Genomic DNA, 23,379 nt, shown 5'->3' with positions numbered 1-23,379 from the left:
AGGGAGATTAATGAAAACTACTTTTAAAAGTATATTTATTATTATATGTACTGTTAAATCAGTGCAACTTTTGTGCAGAGAGGTTATGTCTCTAAAATTTCCTGGAGTACTCTGAAGGAATCAGTTCTCTGAAGGAAGCAAATGATGACTGATGCAGTGTATCTGGTCTTTAAATGGGCATCCCCTGTTCCTTATGAAAGGGAAAGAATTACATTGCTACAGGACAAGAGGAAAAGTCCTCAGATGAGATAAGTTTAAAGCAGGAAAGAGCCAAGTGAGTTTCACAGAAAGCTGTGATAGCACATGTTGTGTCTAACACAAAAAATCCGGAAAAGGGTGAACAGCAAACTGTCAAAAGTTTGTTAGATGGTATTAAATTATTTAGAATACCCAAGAAAGACTGATTGAAGAATTTCTCAAGAACCTCATGATAGTGAGTAACTGGGTAACAAATGACAGGTGAAGACCAGCATAAAAAAAGCCAAGTGATGCAGAGGGAGAGAATAAGATACTGTGAGCTGAGTATGAAGATTCAAAAACAGGATTACATGCTTACAGCTTTACAGGTGATTAAACTTAGTTCCTCTGCACTAAGCACTGGTCAAAAAGCAAGACAATGTTAGGATATGTATGAAAGAAAAAGAAATGATCCACTGATTATATCGTAAATTCACATGCACTCATATCCTGAGTAGGGTATACATATCTAAAAGTTCAAAACAAATAAAAGGAGAAAGATTTTTCACACAACATGCAGCCATGGGGGGAAAAACACAGCTGTAACATAAGCTGATGACTTATGCTTCTTCAAAAAACAACTGCACAAATTCAAAGAGAGGAAAGCCATAGGATGGTGGAGAGACTTCCAACAGTCAAACTACTAATAGGAGGGTATTCTGGGGAAGCATCAGTGTTTATTTGCCTTCATTTTACTCCCAACATCCATTACTGATTGGCATCAGAAACTTGGCTGACTCAGTAATATGGTTGTAAATTATGTTCTTACGTATATTTGATAATAGCAATACTGCCCAATAATACACGTGGATGATCCTATGTTTCAGCAAAATGGTACCTGTCTAATGTTTAGTTATAATTCATATTTAATAATAGACACCTGGCAAATATGAATGTCTTATTTACCTACAAGAAAACTGAACAGAGGGTAAACAAACTTTTCCTAGAAGAGAAACCCCCCAACACAGTTTCACCATGGGATATTCAGTATTTCAGGTACCATAATTTGGCAGCCACAATGTTATGTCAGGTAAAAGCTGTGATGTATGCTATTATGCTATCTTCTAGTTCAAGAAGTATTCCAGAACACTTGCAAAGGACATTGAATGTCCCACTCTTCACTTTTGATACCAGTGCAATCAATAATGTATTTTACTTTTTAACTGCCCTGTTTCAGCCACTGCTGTCTGATTAACAAATAAATTTTCTTCCTTACCAGATGGTTCTAGTAAAAGGGGTTTTGTGAAGGAGAAAAATAGCACAAAATGTGCTATTAGTTATCAGATGAACAGTAATACATAAACCATAGCTAAAGGCAAGTCTCTAGTTCTTGTTCTGTCTTGTTCAGGATCACCAGGCCAGGAAAATCCTGAACACTGGCTGGTGGATGGCAGAAGAAAGAAGTGTGCATCCCATTAATTAATTTTTTTTCCTGAACAATAATTGTTTATCACTGTCAAATGCAGGATACTGGACTAGAGGAAGTATTTATCTGATCCATTATAACTGTTCTTACAGTACATTAAAAAAGTACATAAAAAAATAATTTCTTTTCATACATAATATGGAAACAGAAAATTAATGTAAAAATATTGTTTGTTGATATGTGAACATTCTAAGTATTAGTTTTGTCATCATGTTCAAAGTCCAACACTTTTGAACCAATAACTACATATATTGAACATTAAACCAATTTCTGAATACAAAATTCACAAATTTAAATTATCTCAGAGCATAACATGTCTAAATTATTTACCTCCTTCTGATCAAGCTGCAGAGAAGATTTTATCAAATCACGAAGAGCAGTGAGTTGTTTCTTTTCTTCATCTTGTGTCTGCTTTATCTACAGAAAGAGACTGCTATTAGATGCAACTTTAACTTTTTATTTCAAAATATAATTTCAGATGTCCTGAACAACCAGCTCAACTACTCTGTGTTTCTGTAATGGTTGAATTTATTTTCATGAACTACTCCATTCTTATGTATTCATCTTCTATGAACGTACGACTTGAAAATCAAATTAAAATGAATGTGCAACTCCACATGCACCGTTTGTTCTGTTACACTTTAATGGCTCACTATATCTAATGCAACTAAATTAGCTACTGAAATATTAATTAAATAATTCCAATAAACTTGACAGATGACTTACAGAATGAAAAAAAAGTTTAATTTAGCAACAAATGACAATAGCAAATAGGATTATTGTAATTCTGATTATGGAATACAGAAGCACTTGGGTGACAAGTGGGTTTTGATTCCATATTATTGTTTGTCTTTAAGGAACATCACAAGTTAATTCATTTTAAAACCTTGATGCTATCATTAAGCAATTTGGTTTCAAAACGTGAAAATGGTAATTAAAATTGATGCTAATAATATAAGTTGATTCAAGTATTCACACTGTAAAGCAGTTTTATATTAATGCATCAATTGAATTAGTAGTGAACAAAAGCTACTTTTCCTAATAGCTGTAAAAACCAAATACAAAGTTTACATAGTCAAGGTGTTTTTGTCTTGTCTAGCTATGTTCAGTTTCAAATAACACTTTTCATTTATAAGATGCAAATGAAATACAGACCCCTGTAATAATATTTAAATTGTACTTCTACATACAAAATATTTTAATTTTCAGACATAAAGCTACTTGTAAGTAAACTTACGTTATATAAGTCCGCAGCCAACTTTTCAATATATTGTTTAAGTTTATCAGCTGTTTTCAAGCCATCTTGGAAGAAACTAGAATGAAAAAAACCTGTGATTTATCAGGAATACGTCTAATTCATAACACAAAGTAGATTGTCTTGTGGAGAAAGACAGTAAAACCAGTAAAATATATCCAGCTCCTTCCATGTTCAAAACTAAACAAACTAATGAGACAACCAAAAACCCCAAAAGAAAAGCCTTTCCTTAAATTTTTAAAGTACAATATCTTTCAGCAGTGGAGACATGCCACTGTGACTTTTCCATATATAAAATTAGAGAGAATATAGCTTAGCTTATTTTTATCACTTATTTTTATTAGCCAACGTGTTTCTCAGTAATTTCTAAAATCGTTTTCCTGTTTTTAAACTAAATAAAAGTTCCTGTGCATTTGCCGTTGTGGTTCTACTGATGAGGAGGTCGTATCTGGATAGTTTCACCCCAGAGAAAGTCAAAGAAATTGCTGGCTTTCACAATGGTTTTTAAATTTACATATAAGACTAAAAAATATTAAAGAGAGTAAACAAAATATTTGTAAAATTAAGTTCTAGATCTATTCCTCAGGAACTAAAATTAATTTTGTAGGCAACATGCAAGGTTTTCCCTTGGCCACTTTCTCCATGACTCCTCTGCCCCACTCACTCACTCTCACACTCTCTACCAAAAGTCTGCAGCCTCATAAGATGCAGAGGCAGACACCTGGTACATCACAACTATGACAAATATCCTGACAAGTTCAAACAAAGGGAAAAAAACACTTGCGTAAAAAAGAAAATTCTAACTAAAGCTTGAAGTGTACTTACTTGCATTGTGCATGATAATACTTAATAAGGTTCTGCAGAAGGTCCACACCCTTTTTTGTCTTTATTTCATTAACCTTGATAAGATACTGTATAAACAAAGAAAAGCATATTGACAATCATGTCTCAAAACCTTCAACATTTTTCAAGCATAATTTGTTCAATGAATTAAATGTTTCTGTGTTTAACCTGGGTGTTGACTCATAAGCCACCAGTCTACCACTAAGTAAAATAAGCAAAAGACAACAGTTTATTTGGCCATTCCTTAAAAATTCAAACAATCCAAAAACGTAAAACAAATTCAGGAAAAAGCTTCATCTTTTAAAATTGTCTAAGGTTTTCCCTTTTCCAATACTACTGCAATAATTACTGGAATATTCTAAAAATATAAACACTGTGTAATTTAAAGTAATCACCACTAACATGTAATAAAAAGAAGTATGAATATAAAAAGAACCAGTTTTATGGAACTAATGCATCACTGTCATTTGTCACTTCATTAGAAATTTTAGAAGTCTTCTGAAAGTGTGCTGGAAGAAAGATATTAAATGCTTCCTGAACTGCTCAACCATAATCCTGATAAAATAAATATTTTCATAGTATATTTTCAGCCCAGGAACCTTCCCATAATAATCTAAAAATAAAGAAAAGGGAATAAAACAAAAGGAAGCAAAGTTGCAAGCAGAGTTGCTAAAATATTTATCTTTATATTGCTGTAATAAGTGACATGAAAATAATTTCCTCCCTCCATCCCCATTAAATGACAAAGCACATTTCAGGACCTTCAAGTAAGGCCCATGAGGGACTTAAATTATGGCTATGGTGTTGTAATTAAAAACTGAAACTTGTTTCTTACTTCACACATCTGTAGCTGAAACAGCCGCCTTTCCTTCTCCATTTCCTCTGCTATCTCAGCTCCCGTTATTTCAGTTCTTATCATCCCATGCTGTTTGGCATGTTCTCTTTTTTCCTTTTCAATCTTTGTACTGAAATTTTAATTAGAAAACATTTTAGAGAATTTTTTCTACTACAATATGATCTAGTATTATTTAGGGAAAAATGATAATTAAGAAGCATTAAAGAAGCCATTCTGAAGATTAGTTCCTCTAGGATACCAAATCCTATGTGGTTTAAGTCTTCAGAAGTAATTGAGCCATGAAACTGTCCTTTCTTCCTTTCATCCTACAACTCTTTTTTCTAGTTTCTGTGTTACTTGGTGAAAAAAAAAATTATTATATCATTTATTCTCTATGATAGGCTCCACAGTTTCCACCTGTATACACTGCAGTGTAAAACATACATCTAAGAAACTACTGACTTGGCAGGAAAATGGCAGAATAACTTAAGTTCATGCAGCATGGTAGGAATTAAGAAAAACAATAAGGCAGCAATCGAAGTTTAGCACCTGCCCGAAATGACACAACTCCCAGTTACTATGTTTTCAGAGAAAGCCAACACTGAAATTCTGAAACAGTGAAATGTAAATATGGAACTAAGGCCATCTTAAGACCTTAACTAGAGCTTGACAGTGTGGCTGTCCTTACATGTCTACTCTGCAGACTAATGGGATGCTTCACTTGTAAGCAAATGTAGATTTCCAAGATGGAGTGGAAAAACAAACAGTTTCCTTGTTTCTTTAAAAATAAAATAAAATCTTTATTTTCTAGCACTTTTTTGGAGAAAAATCAACACTGGACCTGTACTTCTGTAAAACAGGTGACAAAGCACTGTGTGCTTATTACACTGGCACTTCTTGCCAGTGGAAAAACAATAAAAACAATTAATCTATTTGTTTTTCATCTCTGCTTTTCTGTAACTAAGAAAAGCATCATGTTTTTACATAGGAAAAAAAACTTTTCAGCACTGCACCTCTAAACTGGACTCAATATTTGGTCTTGAATGAATTCTAGGAAGCAACATTATTGGAGAACTATAAGGAACATTTCCTTCTTGGTCTTAATAAACCCAAGTGAAATTTGCTCACCAAAAAAAAAAAAAAAATAGGAACAAAACAACAAGCATCTTTCCCCAAACCTTCCAAATTCAGAACAGAATCTACAGATGATTCCACATATTAGGCCTATACGAGATACTTCATCTCCGAACTTCTGTTTATTGGGATTTGACATAAATAGGCTTTCAAAGATATCCCTAATTTCATATATAGAAATGAGAGAGGTAGAAATATTTTTATTTTGTTGTCTATAGAAAACCCTTCAATATCTGCAAAATATGCAATATCTGTGAGAACTAAAGAACTAAAAAGGAATAAAAAAGAATCAATTCTACATGTAAATCTGAATGCTCAACTGAATACAATGACACAGTTTTGGAGTAGGAATCTCCTTTTTGCCTTAGATTAATAATAAAGTAATTTCCAGTTCAGTTGTTCACAAGGATTTCCACTGTAATGAATTCTGAAAACAAAAGTTACTATATTTAGGTAAGAAAATTAAGTCAATAAATATTTCAGCAGTTCTTAGTGGTCGGAGTTTTTCTCTGATTGCTTTTTCCCTCTCCTGGTTAGACATAAATGAAACAACACTAATGATAGGATTAAAAGGGGAATAAAAGAAAGGATACAAAATATTAACTAACTCCTGAGGGCTCTTGAATTCTGATAAAACAGCTGCCCATCACATCCCTGAGAGCATTCTGAAGCATTTCACCAGCAGTTCTGCAACTACGATACTACTTTTTTCCAACCTTCTATTTTTATAAATCATTGTTTGCCCACAGAAAATAGGAATCAGAGAAAGAAAATATTTTTAAAATCAGATAGTTTTGAAGTCACGTCAATTGCACCAAAATTCTTGTTTCTCAAAAATATACAGTTCTGAAACACAGAAAACATCTAAATCTCTAAACATCTAAATCTTATCTAAATAATTTTTATTATTGACAGATATTATGTATGTGACTACAAGAATGTGCAAGTGCCATCTGAAACCTCCATTTTACAATGTTCAGTATCTAAGTATTAAGTGCATGAAGTGTCTTCTTTACAGTAAAGAAACATCAGGCAGTCATTTAACTACTTCACAGAGCACATAAAAATATTTTCTTTCCAGTAGTGCAAAAGAGAGATCCACAGAAGAAGTGCCTTGCAGCCACATCTACATCCACAGATACAGTACAGAGTTTGGGACTATCAGGGAAAAATAAAAATAGAAAAAAATAAATTAAAAAGTGGGAGAAAAATACTTACAATTTGGTTTCATAATCCTTCCAGGCTTTGTCAAAAGGCTTTTTGAGGTCCTTAGGAAATAGAAAATTTCCTTAGAACATTTTTAAAAATTTAACTAAAAGTAGTTATCAAGTTATAAATAGCAACAAAAAGTACTGTTTTCTTTTAAAATTTTTCATACAGCAGTTGGAAAAAATACTTGGGTTTGAATCTTGTAAAGCATTGTCTTCCTGTGCATGTCAACACAGGAATTTACAATGAAATTCTCTGGCATTGCAGTCATGCCAATTTTGTTCTTTGGACTACATACAAAATATTAATGAATGCCAATATAAGAAATAATCTCATGAATGAAAGGAAAAGAGTCACAAAACAGATGAAGCTGAAATAAAAACTTCAACACTTACCCCTTTAACACCTTTTAAGTCTCCTTTTAAGAGAGAATCCAAAGTGAAAATAACATTGTGGCTTAAACCCTGGAGCTAAAAAGAAAAACATTATACTGTTATAATTCATAATTATTTATTATGACCCTATCAAACGACTGCCTACAAGTCTCCTCTGAGCACACTGTAGTCCATAAAACTAATTTTTAAGGGACTTTTGTGTAACAATGATCCACACTGATGAAAAATCAAAACAAGGTTCTACAGGTCTAACACTCCACTCAGACTCCTCATATATTCAAAAGACACTGTAGCTTTTCTCATTTTTCCAAGTGAATCTGTTAAGGATAACCAATTCAAGCCATTAATACTTGGCTTGAAATTACTGTACAGTAGCCAACTAGAATGTCAGCTGGGGGGGAAAAACTAAGCTAAATATCAGTGTATTACTCCAATATGGCAAAGGTTTGGAATCATCTATTACATTGTTGAAGACTTAATAAAACAGTAGCCCAAATGAACTGGAAGCACATCCAATAAAGCAAAACAACCTCACATATATAGCAAAATAAAGGAAAAAAAAACCTTTTAACAGAGGGAAGTGTATGATAATTTTGTGAGGGTTGTGAACAACAGATAATTTGCCTGCAAAGATATGTTGAGGACATTTACAGGAAAGGGAGGTGGGGAAAAAGAGGCTTTGAACACCTGGAAAGAGGTAAGCACCATGCAAATTTTCAAAAGAGGTAATTCGCAAGTGCAATAAATGTTATTCCAAAACTTCATCTAGATCAATTTAAAGATACTGACACACTCAGTTTCATATATGTAGGTCTTCATATGGCTTAATGCACTATTATAATGAATTATTGCATAAAGAATGAAACTTGGAACAGGAAAGGAGGTAGAAGTAAAAAAAAAAAAACAGAGGAACTGATTCTGGTACTGGTAAGACATTCAGAGTTTTCTGAAAACAGAGTCAGCAATGGCCAATACCAATGTATTACCTTTAGAAAATACTAAAGAAGTGGTCATTGTGTGTCATTCTTATAGTCTTTACGACAACTATTTAACAACTTAACAAATACTATATTTATAGATTTGAAGTTTCAGACCTTATTTTTAATGATAACATCAACATGTTATAGTAAAACTTGTGTAGCAACTTATTTGCTTTTATTACAATAATTAATGGACACATTGCTATTCTTGCCCTTGTGTGCTGAGCAATCATTTCAAAACGATGCTCTCCAAAGTTGTGTACGTAACACAAGTTGCTGTTTTTACTTCAGAGTAACTGATGGTAGTAAGTGAATATCACTCTGAAAGTGATCGCTCTCTCACTCTTTCACAAAGAAGAAAATAAGTTATTCCATACTTGCCTTCCCATGAAATGTCCATAATATCATAATTCATAGGAAAATTTTAATGAATCATAATTGAAGTTCAACAGATTTAACAAAAAGGATCAAAATTTTTAAGCATTTTTTGTTGCCTACTCTGTAGCTCTGTTCCTTATTCATCTGTCTTTAAAGACAACTCATTATTTATTGTACCTTTATTAAATAAGGCAGCAACAACCTGCTTTAGGTAAAAAAAAAAAAAAAAAAAGCCTATTAGCCTGCCATTCATCTTAATACTTTCTACCATTTTTCCAATTGATTTTATTAACATAAGCCCTAGCACCTACTGTGGGGCTTTATCAGTGACATTACAGAGTCCTCCTCTCAACTGCTTTTTCAGTGCACCTCAACTGCTATTTTGATATTATAAACATCTTTTTTCTTTCAGTGTAATCATATTAAACTGAATGATGTTTAAGAACAACAAAGCAGAATTTTCTATCTCAGGGTGAATCAAGGTGAAAAACAAGTGGTTTTAAAATGCCAAGACAGTTGTCAAATAAGTTTGTTGTCTATGTGAGACTGCTGAATGAGGTAAATTAGGAATAGCCTATTTTAAAAGCTGTCAACAAGAATTTAAATAGATAATGTTTCATAATCTAGCTGACATAAGATAATGTTCTTTTCAATAAGTGTGGTTTCTTAAATTAAAAGATCTTTTTCCTCTTGATCAGCACTACTTTAAATAAGTGAATAATCCACCACTTCTTGGTTTCCAATTGAAAGAAGTTAAAATTTTATGTGGATGCCCTGCAGGATCCACAAATGTTCCAAGAAACTTGAGTTCTAGTCCCAAACTCTCCTTAAACTGCACTTTAATTCACATTTTAAAATACTCACTTTTAATTGTGTGCTAAATTTAGATTAAAAAAGGTCAAAATAATCCAGAATGACAGAAGCCTTTATGGAGGAAAGCAGGTCCCTTGCATATCTACTGGTCTTTAAAACTGTCCACATTGAAACAAAGGATGATCAAGGTAATAGGCCCAAGCAAAGCTTCCAAAGCAAGTTAATCAGGGTGAGTGATCAGTCTCAGGTGAGTAAGGAGGTGATGATGAAGAAGCAAGACTCAGAAAGCAAAGTAAATACCAGCATGAGAGGCCAGAAATGACACCCTGGTTTAGTGCTGATGGGGCCTGAGCAGCCTGAGATGTTTAGAAGGGAGTCTTGAAGAAGTGCAGAGACTCAGGTGAGAATGTCTGCTGATACTGAGCTATTCTGAGTAGTAAAGCAAAAGCCAGATACAAAGAGTTGCACAAGAGCCTTGTAAAACTGCTGAGAGAACGAAACTAAAGACTGAAATCTACTCTGAAAAATATAAAGTGATACGTAAGGAGAAGAAACTGATACAGAGTCATGCTTATGAAATAGCAGTCATTAAGGAAAATGTCTCAAGGAAAAAAATACCTGGAAGTTACAGTATAGAAAACATCAGCCTAAATGCTCAGTAATCATAATGCTATCAGCCTTCAGAAAAGGGGGTAAGAAATGGAACCATCTTCATGTTTGTCCACTCATTTCAGAAAAGGGTACAATAGTTCTCAGAGAAGATACACAAAGGGTGAGCAAGACCAATCCAAGTTATGGAATAACTAAGACTCAGCTAGAAAAGTAACAGAGGAAGGGAAAGAAAGAACTATAGTTATCTGTAAATTCCTGAGAAAAAGAAGGGATTTCTTACATTTCATGTAAGATGTAAGAATCAGGGAACAATAAATGAAAGGATCAGATTCAAAAGAAACAGAAACAACATTTCAGAGAGTAATTCATTTTAGCACTCTGGAGGAATCCTCCACCTTATGAGCCAAGCCTAATATACATTCAAGAAATCCTTAGTCAAATTTATGGAGGTAATACTAACGAGGACTAAAAGCAAAAGATTGTCTCCAGCTCCAACATCTCTGAGCTGGAGACTGTTTGCATGACCATGGTATAGAAGTTATCCCCATTTTTGCTCCTACCCTCTTCCCTAAAGACTCACTCCTGGGCAACTGTCAAAGCCAGGGAACTGTGCTACACAGGCCTTTGATGTGACCTACAGCAGTTATGGTCGTATTAGGGACTCTAGGAAAGAAAGTCTGTAATATCACTTATACTTCACACCCCAAAAAAGCTTGGAAATAAGGCCAACTGTAAGGAAAATGTAAAACTGAAGTTATTATTTTCTGAATATAACAACTATCAAGCCCATGAAACATGATTTTGCAAGAAATGTGGCTTCATTACTTTCAGCGATCAAAGATATTTGCTATGACTACAGTTTTATTATCCAGCTTTCAGAAATAAAAGGCCTAAGACAAATTTTAAATGAGATAAACCTTTAAATCACCTTCAAAAACCTAATATTTAAGCAATGGATGCTTTATACACCACAGGGAGACTGGACTGTTAACACCTTTTAAGCATTGTTCCTCAAATTGTTATTTTTCTTCCATAAAGTGAATGTTTCTCTTTTTGTGGTAAAACAAGACAGCCATAACTAACAACACTGTATTTTTAACTGAAAAGACTTCAAGTCTTCAAGGGAAGGATTTAAAATTAAGGTCCGTGAGATATATAACACTGTCAATCATTTCAGAATGATGACTCAAGTGATGTCTCAACATTTATATTTTTCTTCTTAACTGCCAATTAACAACCAAACACAGAGAGTGTGTAATAATATCCCTTAGAGAGAATCTCTGCAGAAATTACTGTGTTGGGTTTTGAAAAAAACTGAAAGCATCTCAAAAATTATCGTTAGACATCAAAATCATGCAGTTATTGTACTTTATTTTGAAACAACTTAAAAGCTAAGAAAGTTTGAAACTCCTCACCAGGTTCTTCAACAGCGTTGATAATTCTTTAGTAAGCGTGGAAAATTTTACAAAAGCTGTGCCAAGATCTGGATTATCCCGACTTAAAAAATTACTTCCAAATTTATCTAGTACTTGTGCATAGTTTTCCTCATTTTGAACATGATCTGCAAAGAAAAATTAAAAGTCAGAAAGATTTTTTGTAGCCAGTCAATTATAATTTTAAGCTTATTGCAACTTAGTAACAAACCAACAAACAGTACTTTGAAAAAAGCCACAAGTTAAAACTATTTTAATTTTCAGTAAATATAATAAAATTAAAAAGAACTATTAAGTAATAGGCATATATATGCTTCTTTTAAATCAGCAACTTGAATTTGTAATACAGCAATGAAGAAAGCTCTGTAATTAATAAAGTAATAAGATCAAAAATACATCAGTGAAACAATATAAGCACAAACAATATCAGAATTTATAACTGCCTACTGTAACACAAACATTTCTTTGTAATGTAGGACACTGTCACAGAACAAAAAAGTCAATAGTATCAGATATAAAAGTAAAGAGACCAAGTCTGAATATGACTGCAAGTTTAAAAGAAGAAAAGTCTTTTATAGACAAAGATTCCCTTTTCCCCTGCTTTGCAAAATTGAGTTATCCCAGATAATGGAATGTGTACTGGTGCACAGCCAAAGACTCGTTTCAATGTATTTAACAGCAAACTGCACATACAGAGAGGTCAGAACCGAGAAGACAAAATTGAAGCCAGTGAGAGGGAGGAAAATCCTTGACTCAAGGATGAATTAGGGACTGTTGTATCTGAAATGTCTTTCCTACTTCTATTTATTTACCTTTGTGGTATGTGTTTGCATAACTTTTGTTACTTTCATTTTAGCATCTTTAAATAGAAAATTTACCTCTACAGCCCTTTGGGACAGATTTTATCACTCTCATCTCTCTTAGAGGATATTGGTATTAATTAAATCAATATTTCACTTTAATGAGTTTCCTAGTCTTACTATGTGGTTTCTTTCTGCAAGCCATAAACACAAAACCACAGAGCTATTCCAACTAGTTCTGTGCAATGAAAGGGGGGGAGAGAAAGAGAATAATTACCAGTAGGTATCACATTTATTCCCAAAAGACCTGCAAATTTTGTCATATTGCCTGGGAGCATCTGAATTACAAGTTATGACTCAAAAGAAGGAATAAAAGAGAAAAAGACATAAGGTTCAAACAAGGCTCATGAATAATGTCCCACAATGCACAAATCTATTTTGACATTAACAAACAGCAGATGAAGAGTTAAACAATAACACTCCTAAGTTATTGGGGATATTCAAAAAGCAGTGCACTAAACTTCCAACAAAAATATGTGAAAACCCATTAAAGGAAAAAAAAAAAAAGTACAATCCTCATTTACCAATACCAAGCCCCAAACCCCACACATCAGACAAGTCACATTCTAAAAATCAGACATTAATATCAAGGTTTTCAGAAGGTCAAATATTTAATCATATGTTAATACGAAGTTGTAATTCAAACAGTATGTTTTTAAGAAAGCTATTCCAAAACCATACGGTTTTAATCAAATAGCTTAGCAGTGAACCCAAGGAAACCACTACATAACAACAAAATATGCATTTTGTTTTGATGTAAAAGCTGTTGCATAAATATACATAAAGGACTTATCTGTGAAGAAGCTTTAGCTTATGCAGTCCTAAGTGAGTAAAGCTCAAGTGTACCCAGCTGAGCTGAAGGAAGAAGGACAATGGAAGGTCAGAAAGAATTCTGCTAGATCATGGAACCCTTATTGTTGCCTGTGAAGTGCTTCTAACCCCACAGTATTTCCTAGCATTTTGATTTTAAGCACTATGTTGTTTCATAGGGCATTTTCAAAAATAATTTTGTCAAGAGACTAAAAAAAGAGATGAAGAAGTCTGTTTCCTCTATCTGTGGAAAGCAAAATAAATTCCCAGCCAGAAAGAGGAAGCAGGAAGCAGATCATTGTCCTAGAACAATATATAGGAAGTTCTCAAAAATCTCAGATTGCAAATCACCTAAATCTAGAAGCGAAGCTTTGATTGTGATGTAAAAGGAATATTTCTGTAATTACCATACATGCACACACAAAATGCAAGTGTTCTGCAAGAATAAGAAATTTTCAATTTCTACATGAGTATCAATGCAAATCTTGTAAAGGAGGTGAAATATTTTCTATTGAAGAAGTAAGGAAGTTCTCTACTTGACCTTAAATGCACATAGCTGAAAAATTAAATCTGCAATGTAGCCTACAATAAAATACAACAAATCAAATCCGACATGTCTATAACAAACAGCTTCCTTTAGTCTCACTGTAGGTGCCTCATGTAAACTCAGAAATGATTTCCTAGTGTCCTAATAGAATTTCCTTTGCATAAGGAAAGCTATAATGGGCATGACAATATTTACTTCCTTAGATACAAGTCCTCCTATAAGACTTTAATAACCCTGAGAGCGACACACAATCCCTGACAGCAGTACATACAAGGGGTAATGTTTGCCTTCCAGAACTGGCTCGTGTCTTCTCGATATTGTAGCACAACTCAGGACTGTGGTGAAAATAGAACAGCCTCCTCAGACAGACATCCTGCTCTTTCAGCATCTCCCTGAGACATGCCAAAATCACAGACAACTGAGATGGGCCCTGCACCCACCAACGAAGGCAGCTCCCTTCCAAGGGGCCTCACTAATCACTCCCCTCCCAATGGGATCTGGCAAGGCCCCAACCACCTGAGCCTGGGCTGAGGACCTCACTACAGCATGGCAGATGCACTGTAAAGCAACATACTGGACTGGACACAGCAGTGGTATCTTCTGAGCTGAAAGCTGTGCATCTCCTCTTCTGCACAATCCACATATCCAACTCACAGAAACACTCAGCACAGAATCTACCTTTGTTTTGAGAAAGCTCTGGTAGGCCCCAGTGCACAACAATGTTGAGGCATCTCTTAGTTTGTGCTCTAACATGTATATTAGGATCATGTGTTAAGAGGAAATAACAGGAACACATCTGAAGATGTGGATCCAAGCAACTAAGGAAAGAATGGCAGCCACGGCAGCTTTACAGTAGCACTTTGTTGAACAGCAGTACTTTCCAGAAGCAGGGAACACATGTGCTCTGATCCCTGAGTGCTGCAGAGGCACAAGCTGAAGGATTCCCAGGGCTGAATCCCACCTTGCTCTGCATTCCCAGGCAGTACCTGAAGTTGCCTATGCCTAAAGTCACTTTGTGGTAAACTTTTCCCATGATAAACATAGAAGACTTCAATCAGATTCCCAAGATATAAAAAGAATTTGTTCTCTTTCCCTGAAATCAACAGCATTCATTAAGTACTAAGTTTATTTCCCACTCAGAAGATGCCAGAATTTTTAGCATATGTTTCTGAACCAAGTGAAATTCCTGTCTACTTGTGCATATTAAGTAAGGAAACAGAAGCACAAATACTGTGAAGAGAGGTTAAAGAACAGCCTTTATATGCTGGAAGCTAGAAAACACATCACTAAAATTAAAGCTTTAACATTTCCATGCTCTACAACAGTTTTGTTCAGATATATTACCCTGCAAACACTGAAAAAAACACACACACAAACAAAAAGTTAAATAGTTTACAGAAAAAAAAGGCAAAAACACTATTCTCTTCTGTCACTGATTATATTTTAATTACACCCAAAGAATGTCTAAATTACTGAGAATTATTTCTGCATATCTGGTTAAGTTAAAAAAAATGTTTCAGAATTTTGATGAACTTTAAACTATTTTTATGTTGCACTTATAAAACAGCTTTGTTCCATGGGTAGCCAGAGGAAAAATAACCAAGGTCAGAGCCAAGCTGCATTTATGAATGAAAGATGACTAGAAAGGCTTTAGAAATAGCAAGAAAGCTGGCAAGGTTAAAAAGGATGGCAGAAGTTATTTTAAATAAGAAAGCATCCTTTCTCCTTTCATCTTTCACAAAGCTGAAATCTAATGAAAAAGTAATAGAAAAGAAAAAATTATTTGACCACCATACACTTATCTGGACTTGATAACAATAATGCCTTCTGGACTAAGATCGTTCAAGGGAAAAGGAATGAAAGTCCCTTTCAAATATTTCCAGAGCAAGGAGTATCTCAGTGAGACTGTTCTCTAGATCACCACAGTGTAAGAGCAATGAGAGAGAAGCCAGCCCAGAAAAGCAGATTATTTCTTTTTGCATCTCTTTTCATCACTGGTATGCTTGAAGAGGTTCTCATGGAATAATTTGCTTTCAACTCTGCTTCAGAGGATTTATACCAAATCTAACAGTAGAATTTTTAAAATCTGATAAAATAAGAGATGGCAAGTCACTTAGACCCATGTACAAAAGAATAAAATAGGAAAACTATATAGCTGTATAGCTGTTATTTATAACAGCCTCAACACTATAGCAAGAATGAAAAGCAAATATATTAGCTATTTTTAGTAAGCTCCGGAGAGAACTGAGAATTCAAGTATGCACCACCAGCGGTATAGCTTATATATTCCTCAGGCAATTTGTAGAAACTACAGTGCAGAACAGAATTGGTGGACACGTAGATAAATAAAAAATGCAGAACAAGAAACACAGGTTTTATAAAAAAACCTGTTTTTACTTCAAGAAACTCCTGCCTCCACAGGGATCAACAAGCAGATGGGGAGAGGAAATCCATATGAAATGACTGGATTTCTGAGAAGTTCTATCTTTCATCAAAACACTAAAAGGAACAAGGATTGGAGCTTGGGGTCTACCCTTCCCCTTACATTCAGCATGAAAAAAGTTACAGCTCAGCTCATTCTCATGTAAATGCACAGTAAGTCAGACTTACCTCACCATAGAAGAGTCTACAGCAAAAGGCTCACACATGGGTAGCTCCCAAGTTAGATGAGGAATCCCATGTTGAATGCCCAATGCATGGAAGTGTGCATTAGGCAGCACACTCTCAACTAGACGTTACAAGGGTTCTGGAGTTATATCACCCTGACATTCAGTACCAAGCAAATCAGAGCTTAATATCAGAAATTACTAAGAAACACAATATGCAACAGAGCAATTCCAAAATATTCCCACAGTGTGCTTAAAGCCTTACTACTGTGCACAGTTCCCGTCCCTGTTGTCCAGAATTCATTCCTCCTCTCTCCTGTTCTAGAAAAGAAAGTCTATGCTGCCATTTTGGAGAAAGAGCGTAAGGATAATTAAATGTGACAGTTTCTGTAAAAAACAAAGAACAAAAAAACCCTCAAAAGCCCCTAGGGCTGCTGAGATCAGAAGAGAGATACTGTGAGTGATGGAAGAAACAACTCCATCCAGAAACCTATTTCAAGAGACAGAATGGTTGACACTGAATCAAGTTTGGATTCATCCACCAAAAAGTCCTCCAACTCTACCCTAGCAAGCTTTGGTACTTCAAAGCCTCCTACAAACTCTCATGCTCCAGAACATGCAAAGCTCCCTCAATTTCACATCAAATAAGTCATTTTGGTGGGCTTGAGGCCAATGCTTTGAGACAGGGACAGTTTCCTCCTTGGGTGACCTAAAGCCTGAAGAACAAGCACAGGGTAACTTTGCATGGGAGCATCTAATGATTGATTCAAGACTATGAATGATCAAGATTTACATGAATTCAAATCTCAGACAAATTGGCAAAGTCAATTTAGAAGTACTAAACATCATGGTACCAGTTCTGACTCAAAGTAACTCTTGGTCTTCATATCATTGTGAGCTAAGAAAGTGTTAAACAAAAAACTTTTAAAATCACTCCATCTTTGCACCATTTTTCTACTTCCGTGAACAGCTGCTGCTGGTCACTGTGGGAGACCATGGGGACTGCTGGTCCTGCTCAGTACCTTTGGTCTTGCATGGATTTTATGTTTTTATTTCTCCACTGTGTAAACTCTTCTGATATTATTTGGGACTTATACCAGGAAAGTAATGAAAAAGAGCTATTGAAAAATCTACAAAAGTAATTGTGCAATCTACTGCTATGACAACTCAATCCAAATATTACAGGAAAGCAATTCGGAATAGATTCTCCATTAAGTTCAAGCACCATTGACATAAGATGGGTTCCTAGTACAGATGCAATTCATCATGCCAGAAGTAAACAGCAAGCCAGACAAGGAGGAAATGGTGTCAAGGAGGTATCCATCTGTATGTCTCACTGGATTTCATAAACAGCTCTTTACCAAACAGTACTTTCAGGAATGTAAAGAGGGAAGGGACCTTTCTAAGGGATTTCCATATTTCTGTGCTGGTATGTTTTCATTTCCACAGCAGTCGATCTAAATGTAAATATGACAAATGGGTGAGGGATGTGCGTGAAAAGCAGAAAGTATTTGGGTGATGTTTAAGCTCTTTATAACTGAACAGAGTCCCTTGTGGTTTATAATTCAGCATTGGAGAGGAACAAACCAACACACCAGAGGGCTCGGCCTTCATGAAGAATTCTGTATGAGACATTGCATTATGTCAATGTCACTCTTCAAGTGTTACTTCAGGTAAAACCAAAACAAAAAAAACCCAAACCAATACAACCCAAAAAATCCTAGCTATGACTTTTGTTAGTTATGAATTGGATTACTGAACTGAAGAGAAAATTATTTCTATTGTCCCTGAATAACCTTTTCTCATCGGTTCAGCAAGAGTTCTCAAAGGAAATTATGGAGCACGGGAGTTTTAAAAATCTTTTTCTACTCTAGTAGTTTAAATATGGTCTTACCTCCTAACAAACAATTCAATTAGTAAAAAAAATTCCAATTTTGAGTTCTCGAAATGTACTTAGAGGCTTTCTTTTGAAATACAAAAATAGTCACACAATTCTTTCTCGAACTGATAAATAACAATTCATTTTATAGCTGTTTCTGGTATGTTTTACTTAAACATCAAGAAAATTTACTTTCATCACTGAAGCATAAGAAAACAGCTGGCTCAGCAATACTCTTTGTACAAGGAGGCAAAATGAGTCTGAGTTTTAGTCGTCTTATATCTACAATTATTTTTATAAAGTTTAACATGTATAGCACGTGTCTTTTGTCTTGCTCTTCCTAACCCCAGTTTTTGTTTATCAGTTACTGCAGGAAAACCCTCCTGTGCACACCTTTTCTTTGTAACAGAGCCTATCACAGAAGCATTCTGAAGAGGGAGCCAGAGGATTATGTTTGGTGCTTTCCTTAGCCAAAAGAATTCCTACCAACTTGTACCTTTGAAACAAGACTTGTTAAAAAAAGAAACAAAAACTATCTCTGCTTCTTTTTTGTGCAGAGCAGCCAATCAAAACTATTAACCAACTTTCTATTGCTTTTACTCAATGCAACTAGTTCGTCATATAGTATTGCCCTACTTACAGGCCTTGACAACAATATCACTTTTATCACAAGACTCAAACCAAATGATAGCTAAAATCTCTACTACCATTTATGTATTTCAAAACAGGCAGAACTCATGTGCTCTACAGTTTTCATCAGTTTTGAAACTCAGTTTTTGAAATTCTATTTGGCAGTTAACACTTTCAAACAGAAAAGCTGCTTGGAGCATCTGAATACTTCTAAAAGCATAAAGCTAAATACACATGAACCAACTACTATTCTCACTTTGTATTAGGCTTCACAGTCTATTGGGAAAATATCCATCATCAACTGAAATTACAGAAAAGCTAATTAAAGCATGGTGCTAGCAAACCAACATCAATGATTGGCAGAAAAGTTAAGACTCTACAAGACTTTAAAAGTCCTATACACTTCCATAAACACAAGCTAATGGGACAACACAGAAAGTAGGAGCACTCAGAAGTAGCTCTGTATAAGGAAAATATCTGCTAAACTGATTATTATTGTTAGGGAATTGAAACTGGGATTTTCTAAAATCCTGTATTTTCAGCCAGGTGGTTGTGGGAAGGTGTGCAGCACTGCTACCCTATCTGTTTTTCGCACAGTTTTTGGAACTTAAGAGAAACAGAGATAGAAGTCAGGTATATTCTATAACCTTTTAAAAACTGAATTTGTATATTGACCTGTGTTTGATTATCATTTATTAGTCCACGCAAACTCACATTCCAGCCACGTAACCACTCATCTGAGTAACTACTATAGCTCCAAAAAAACATCAACCATGTCTTCAAACAAGTGAAATAATGATAAATCTCCACTATTTCAGATAAGAAAGGAAATATATAATTTTGATTGTACAAGTTATGAGGGGAGCGCACATGTGAATGAAATAAAAACATCCAGCAGTAGATAGTTCTTTTTAATTATTTATTTATTTTTTAAATCTTCTAAGAAGTTCTAATTCTTATTTCACTTTGAAGTGCTCTCTGTAAACTCAGTCGAGGACATTCTTGTCACACTTCTAGTTGTAGGCAACTGCTTGAAATATTATGACAATAGGAAAATTTACCTATGGGAATTCTCCTAGAGACTTTTGAGAAGGAATGTGAGGGTAAAAGAACTAGAAAGCACATTAATCTGATGTATAATCAGAAGGAAAAAAAGGAAAAATTTTAACTCTAAACAATCCTAAACAGATAAGCATCTCTTATACTATACACTTCAACAGGATAAACTGCAAGACACATCTCAAACCTGAAATCAAATGCATAGGTTCGCATGTAAAACTGAAAACATCTTACCTTGCCCCGAACTGTATATTGCTTTCACAGATTTTTTCACCTTCTGTAGTGCAGTTCTGTCTTGATCCAATGCCTACAATAGCAAGAAATAAACAAACTTGAAATACTTACTGAATTGATTCCTTTAACAATTAAAACCCACAAAGTAGTTTCACAGGCTGGACAAAACTGTAGGTATGACTTATTCAGCCTGTGGGAAGGTCTGAGGTTATTCAACCCCTTCAAGATGAATTAAAGAACAGAACTGAAAACACTCTGACAGTAGAGTAGAGCTGTAATGACAGTGCTAGAAGAAAAACACTACTTTAGCTTTGCAAGGGACAAAGTATTTATTCAAATTGTATTCTATTTTGAATTAAAAAAAAAGATAACCAACAAGAAATAGTAGATGCCTCTACTCTAGCCCTATAGTTTCTACTACAACTAAATTGTTAATGCCTATGGTTTTCCCACAGTAATAATCTTCCAACTATAGACACAGATTATCACGCTAACCTCTTGCACCAAATTCCACAACAAAAATCTAAAAATACAGAAGATGAAAAGTAGAAATCAGAAGAAAGGACTAAGATCTGATTTTGTGCAATGTAATGTGACTGAAAGGAATATTGTAATAATAATACTCTATATGCATTTTCAGGATTACATTTTTAAGAATTTCAAATTTTCTGCAATAGTTCCAAAATCCAGTATCACAGAATCACAGAATATTCAGAGCTGGAAGGAACCCAGGAAAGGATCATCGAGTCCAACTCTTAAGTGAATAGCCCATACAAAGGATTGAACCTGTGACCTTGGCATTATTAGCACCAAGTTTTAACAACTGAGCTAATTTCAGGGTCGTATAAAAACTTATTAAGTAACGATGAATTAAGGATTAGATTTCTAGCTACTTTCTTTTTTAAGCTGCATAACGTCTCCCTGTCCACTGTCTACCTGGAAATCAAATTAACATGAGAAAAAAGTATTTTGATAAAGCAAAAAATAAAACTAAAGTAAACATTAGTCTATACCCATGGAGAAATAAGAAATTTAAAAGCCACATACTGGTACTGTGCACAGTGATCCAGTCAATGTCACGCAAGTGTGAGTTTGGGATGTTCTGCATAGTCACGTGAAAGCATCCCTGCTATCCATGGAGAACATGTACAGAAATGTTTAAATAATTTCCTGGGTTTTTTCCCCATTTATATCACAGGCAATTTCCCATCACATAAGTAATGTTACATCAACAATCTCAAGTTTTAATAAAGTGTTTGCCATATTATAGTCACTTTCAAAGCACTGAAGAGTGGGGAACTTGTACTCAGAACTACTGTCAGGTTAGCAGCCCAACTGAGCGTGCAGTTGGAGACCCCAACACTCACATTGCAGAGACCCTCACAGCCATATTATCCAAAAAGCCTTAAATCTGGAGCACCCATGGGTCTGAAGACTGGCAGATTGTCATGGTTTGAGATAGCCCCAAAATCCAATTCTCTAGCTCCATCCCCCCTCCCACATCTCAACCTAATGTGAGATGGGTTTTTCCAGACAAAACACAACCAGACTCAGAATGGGGAAAGGGAATATATTACAATGACTGTACAAATAAATACTATAACACATTATACACACGATCACAACTATCTCTACCATGACATATAGTATTTACAATGGATCAGATCTCTTCTCCCCTCCAAATAAAAGTCCAGGAGGGAAAGAAGGACAGATCCCCTTCCAGTCTCTCAGGGCAGCAGCTTCTTCTAAGGCAGCAGGTTCTCCTCATCTCATGCATGCAGCAGCTGATAGCTGGATCTCTGCCAGCACTCATGAGGGAGGTATCCAAGCCTCCTCGGCCCCGTCGTCAATCAACCGAAGGGGTCTTCCGTGGGCTTCGTAACCCCAGACAAAGGTCGTTTCACCACGTCATATCACGAGACGCAGGGGGTCTTCGTGACAGTCTGGTATCTCCAGGAGATTCAAGCTCTTTGCAGGGCCTCTGTGCCCTGTCTCAGGCTGTGAGCTTCTTTGTAGCTTGCAGCAAGGGAGGGCCCCCAAGGCCAACCTCCCACACCGTCCTGGCTGAGCTCTCAGGACGACTGAGCTTCTCAGCTCCTCTCTGCAGTGCATGTTGCACTTCAAGGCTCTTTCAAGTAAGAGTCCATCATCTTCCTCCTTTCCAGGAGGTCTCAAAGCAGGTTTGGGGGGTCTGGTATCAGTTCCTACCCCCAGAACTCCGTAGCTCTGCTGCGGGCTCTCTTCTCCTCAACTCTCCTTCCAGGAGTCTTCTCTGCAGTGCTGCATGTCTCTGTTGCTCTGTCTTATCTCTTCTGGCTCTCTGCCACCGCTTCTCCGGTCAGTGCCAGCTCGGCTGCTGCTTTTCTCCGGCCGCTGCCCAGTTTGGAGAAAACATCTCCCAGCTCACAACTACAGGTACCTAGCCCAGCTTTATGCTGTTCCAGGTCCCTGTAGCCCCCAGCTGGGGCTGGGGGGGCCCAGAGGCCCCGAGGGGCTCCGGGCCCCTTTCCTCGAAGCTCCTACAACATGGCTACTCTTCTACCAACTCAACTACAACTCTTCTCGTCCGGTGCTTGTGATATGTTTACATTTCTGCAGGAGTGCTCATTGGACAGAACTTCAAAACTTCCAGGGGCTTCCACCCCTGGGGGTTACCACTTTTCAGCCTCTGGGGGAAAACAAGGTTCAAACCACTACACAGATTAAGGCAGAATAGCAGCTACTCCCAAAGCACTGTGTACCCTCTCAGAGAGGCCCATCTCCACCAACACTGAGTGAAAACTTAAGCAGAGCTTTCACTGTCAAAACCAAGATGGTTTTGGCAGTGAAAGCCTTAGAAAACCTCCCATCACCTTCCAGTATCTAAATATGGGGGTCTACAAGAGAGCTGGAGAAGGACTTTTTTAAAGGGCATGGAGTGATAGGTTGAGGAGGAATGGCTTTTAACTGAGAGTAGGTTAAGATTAGATTTTAGGAAGAAATTCTTTCCTGTGAGGGTGGTGAGGCACTGGCACAGGTTGCCCAGAGAGGCTGTGGATGCCCCATCCCTGGAATTGTTCAAGGCCAAGCTGGATGGGGCTTTGATCAACCTGGTCTTGTGGAAGGTGTCCCTGCCCACAACGGGGGGGTTGGAACTAGATGATGTTTAAGGTCCCTTCCAACCCAAGCCATTCTATGATTCCATGGTTGAAGTAAATTGCAATG

General features: G+C 36.0%; 1 protein-coding gene across 6 annotated transcripts in view; it reads right to left on the bottom strand.

Moving 5' to 3' along the window:
* The window catches only part of ASAP1 (ArfGAP with SH3 domain, ankyrin repeat and PH domain 1), a 148,575-nt gene that overhangs the window by 52,488 nt on the left and 72,708 nt on the right, over positions 1-23,379 (bottom strand). For all 6 annotated transcript variants that reach the window (XM_027645560.1, XM_027645564.1, XM_027645562.1 and 3 more), the window contains 8 exons: positions 20,176-20,248; positions 11,533-11,678; positions 7,335-7,409; positions 6,949-6,998; positions 4,597-4,726; positions 3,744-3,829; positions 2,901-2,976; positions 1,994-2,080 (listed from right to left, as the gene is read on the bottom strand). In XM_027645560.1, the coding sequence (XP_027501361.1) occupies positions 1,994-2,080; positions 2,901-2,976; positions 3,744-3,829; positions 4,597-4,726; positions 6,949-6,998; positions 7,335-7,409; positions 11,533-11,678; positions 20,176-20,248 (723 nt within the window). The remainder of the gene's footprint in view (positions 1-1,993; positions 2,081-2,900; positions 2,977-3,743; positions 3,830-4,596; positions 4,727-6,948; positions 6,999-7,334; positions 7,410-11,532; positions 11,679-20,175; positions 20,249-23,379) is intronic.

Source organism: Corapipo altera, unplaced genomic scaffold (assembly GCF_003945725.1).
Source record: "Corapipo altera isolate COAL_440 unplaced genomic scaffold, ASM394572v1 51, whole genome shotgun sequence".
Classification (NCBI taxonomy): Eukaryota; Metazoa; Chordata; class Aves; order Passeriformes; family Pipridae; genus Corapipo; species Corapipo altera.
Note: the sequence above shows the minus strand (reverse complement) of the source record. Positions and strands in the feature narration are given on the sequence as shown.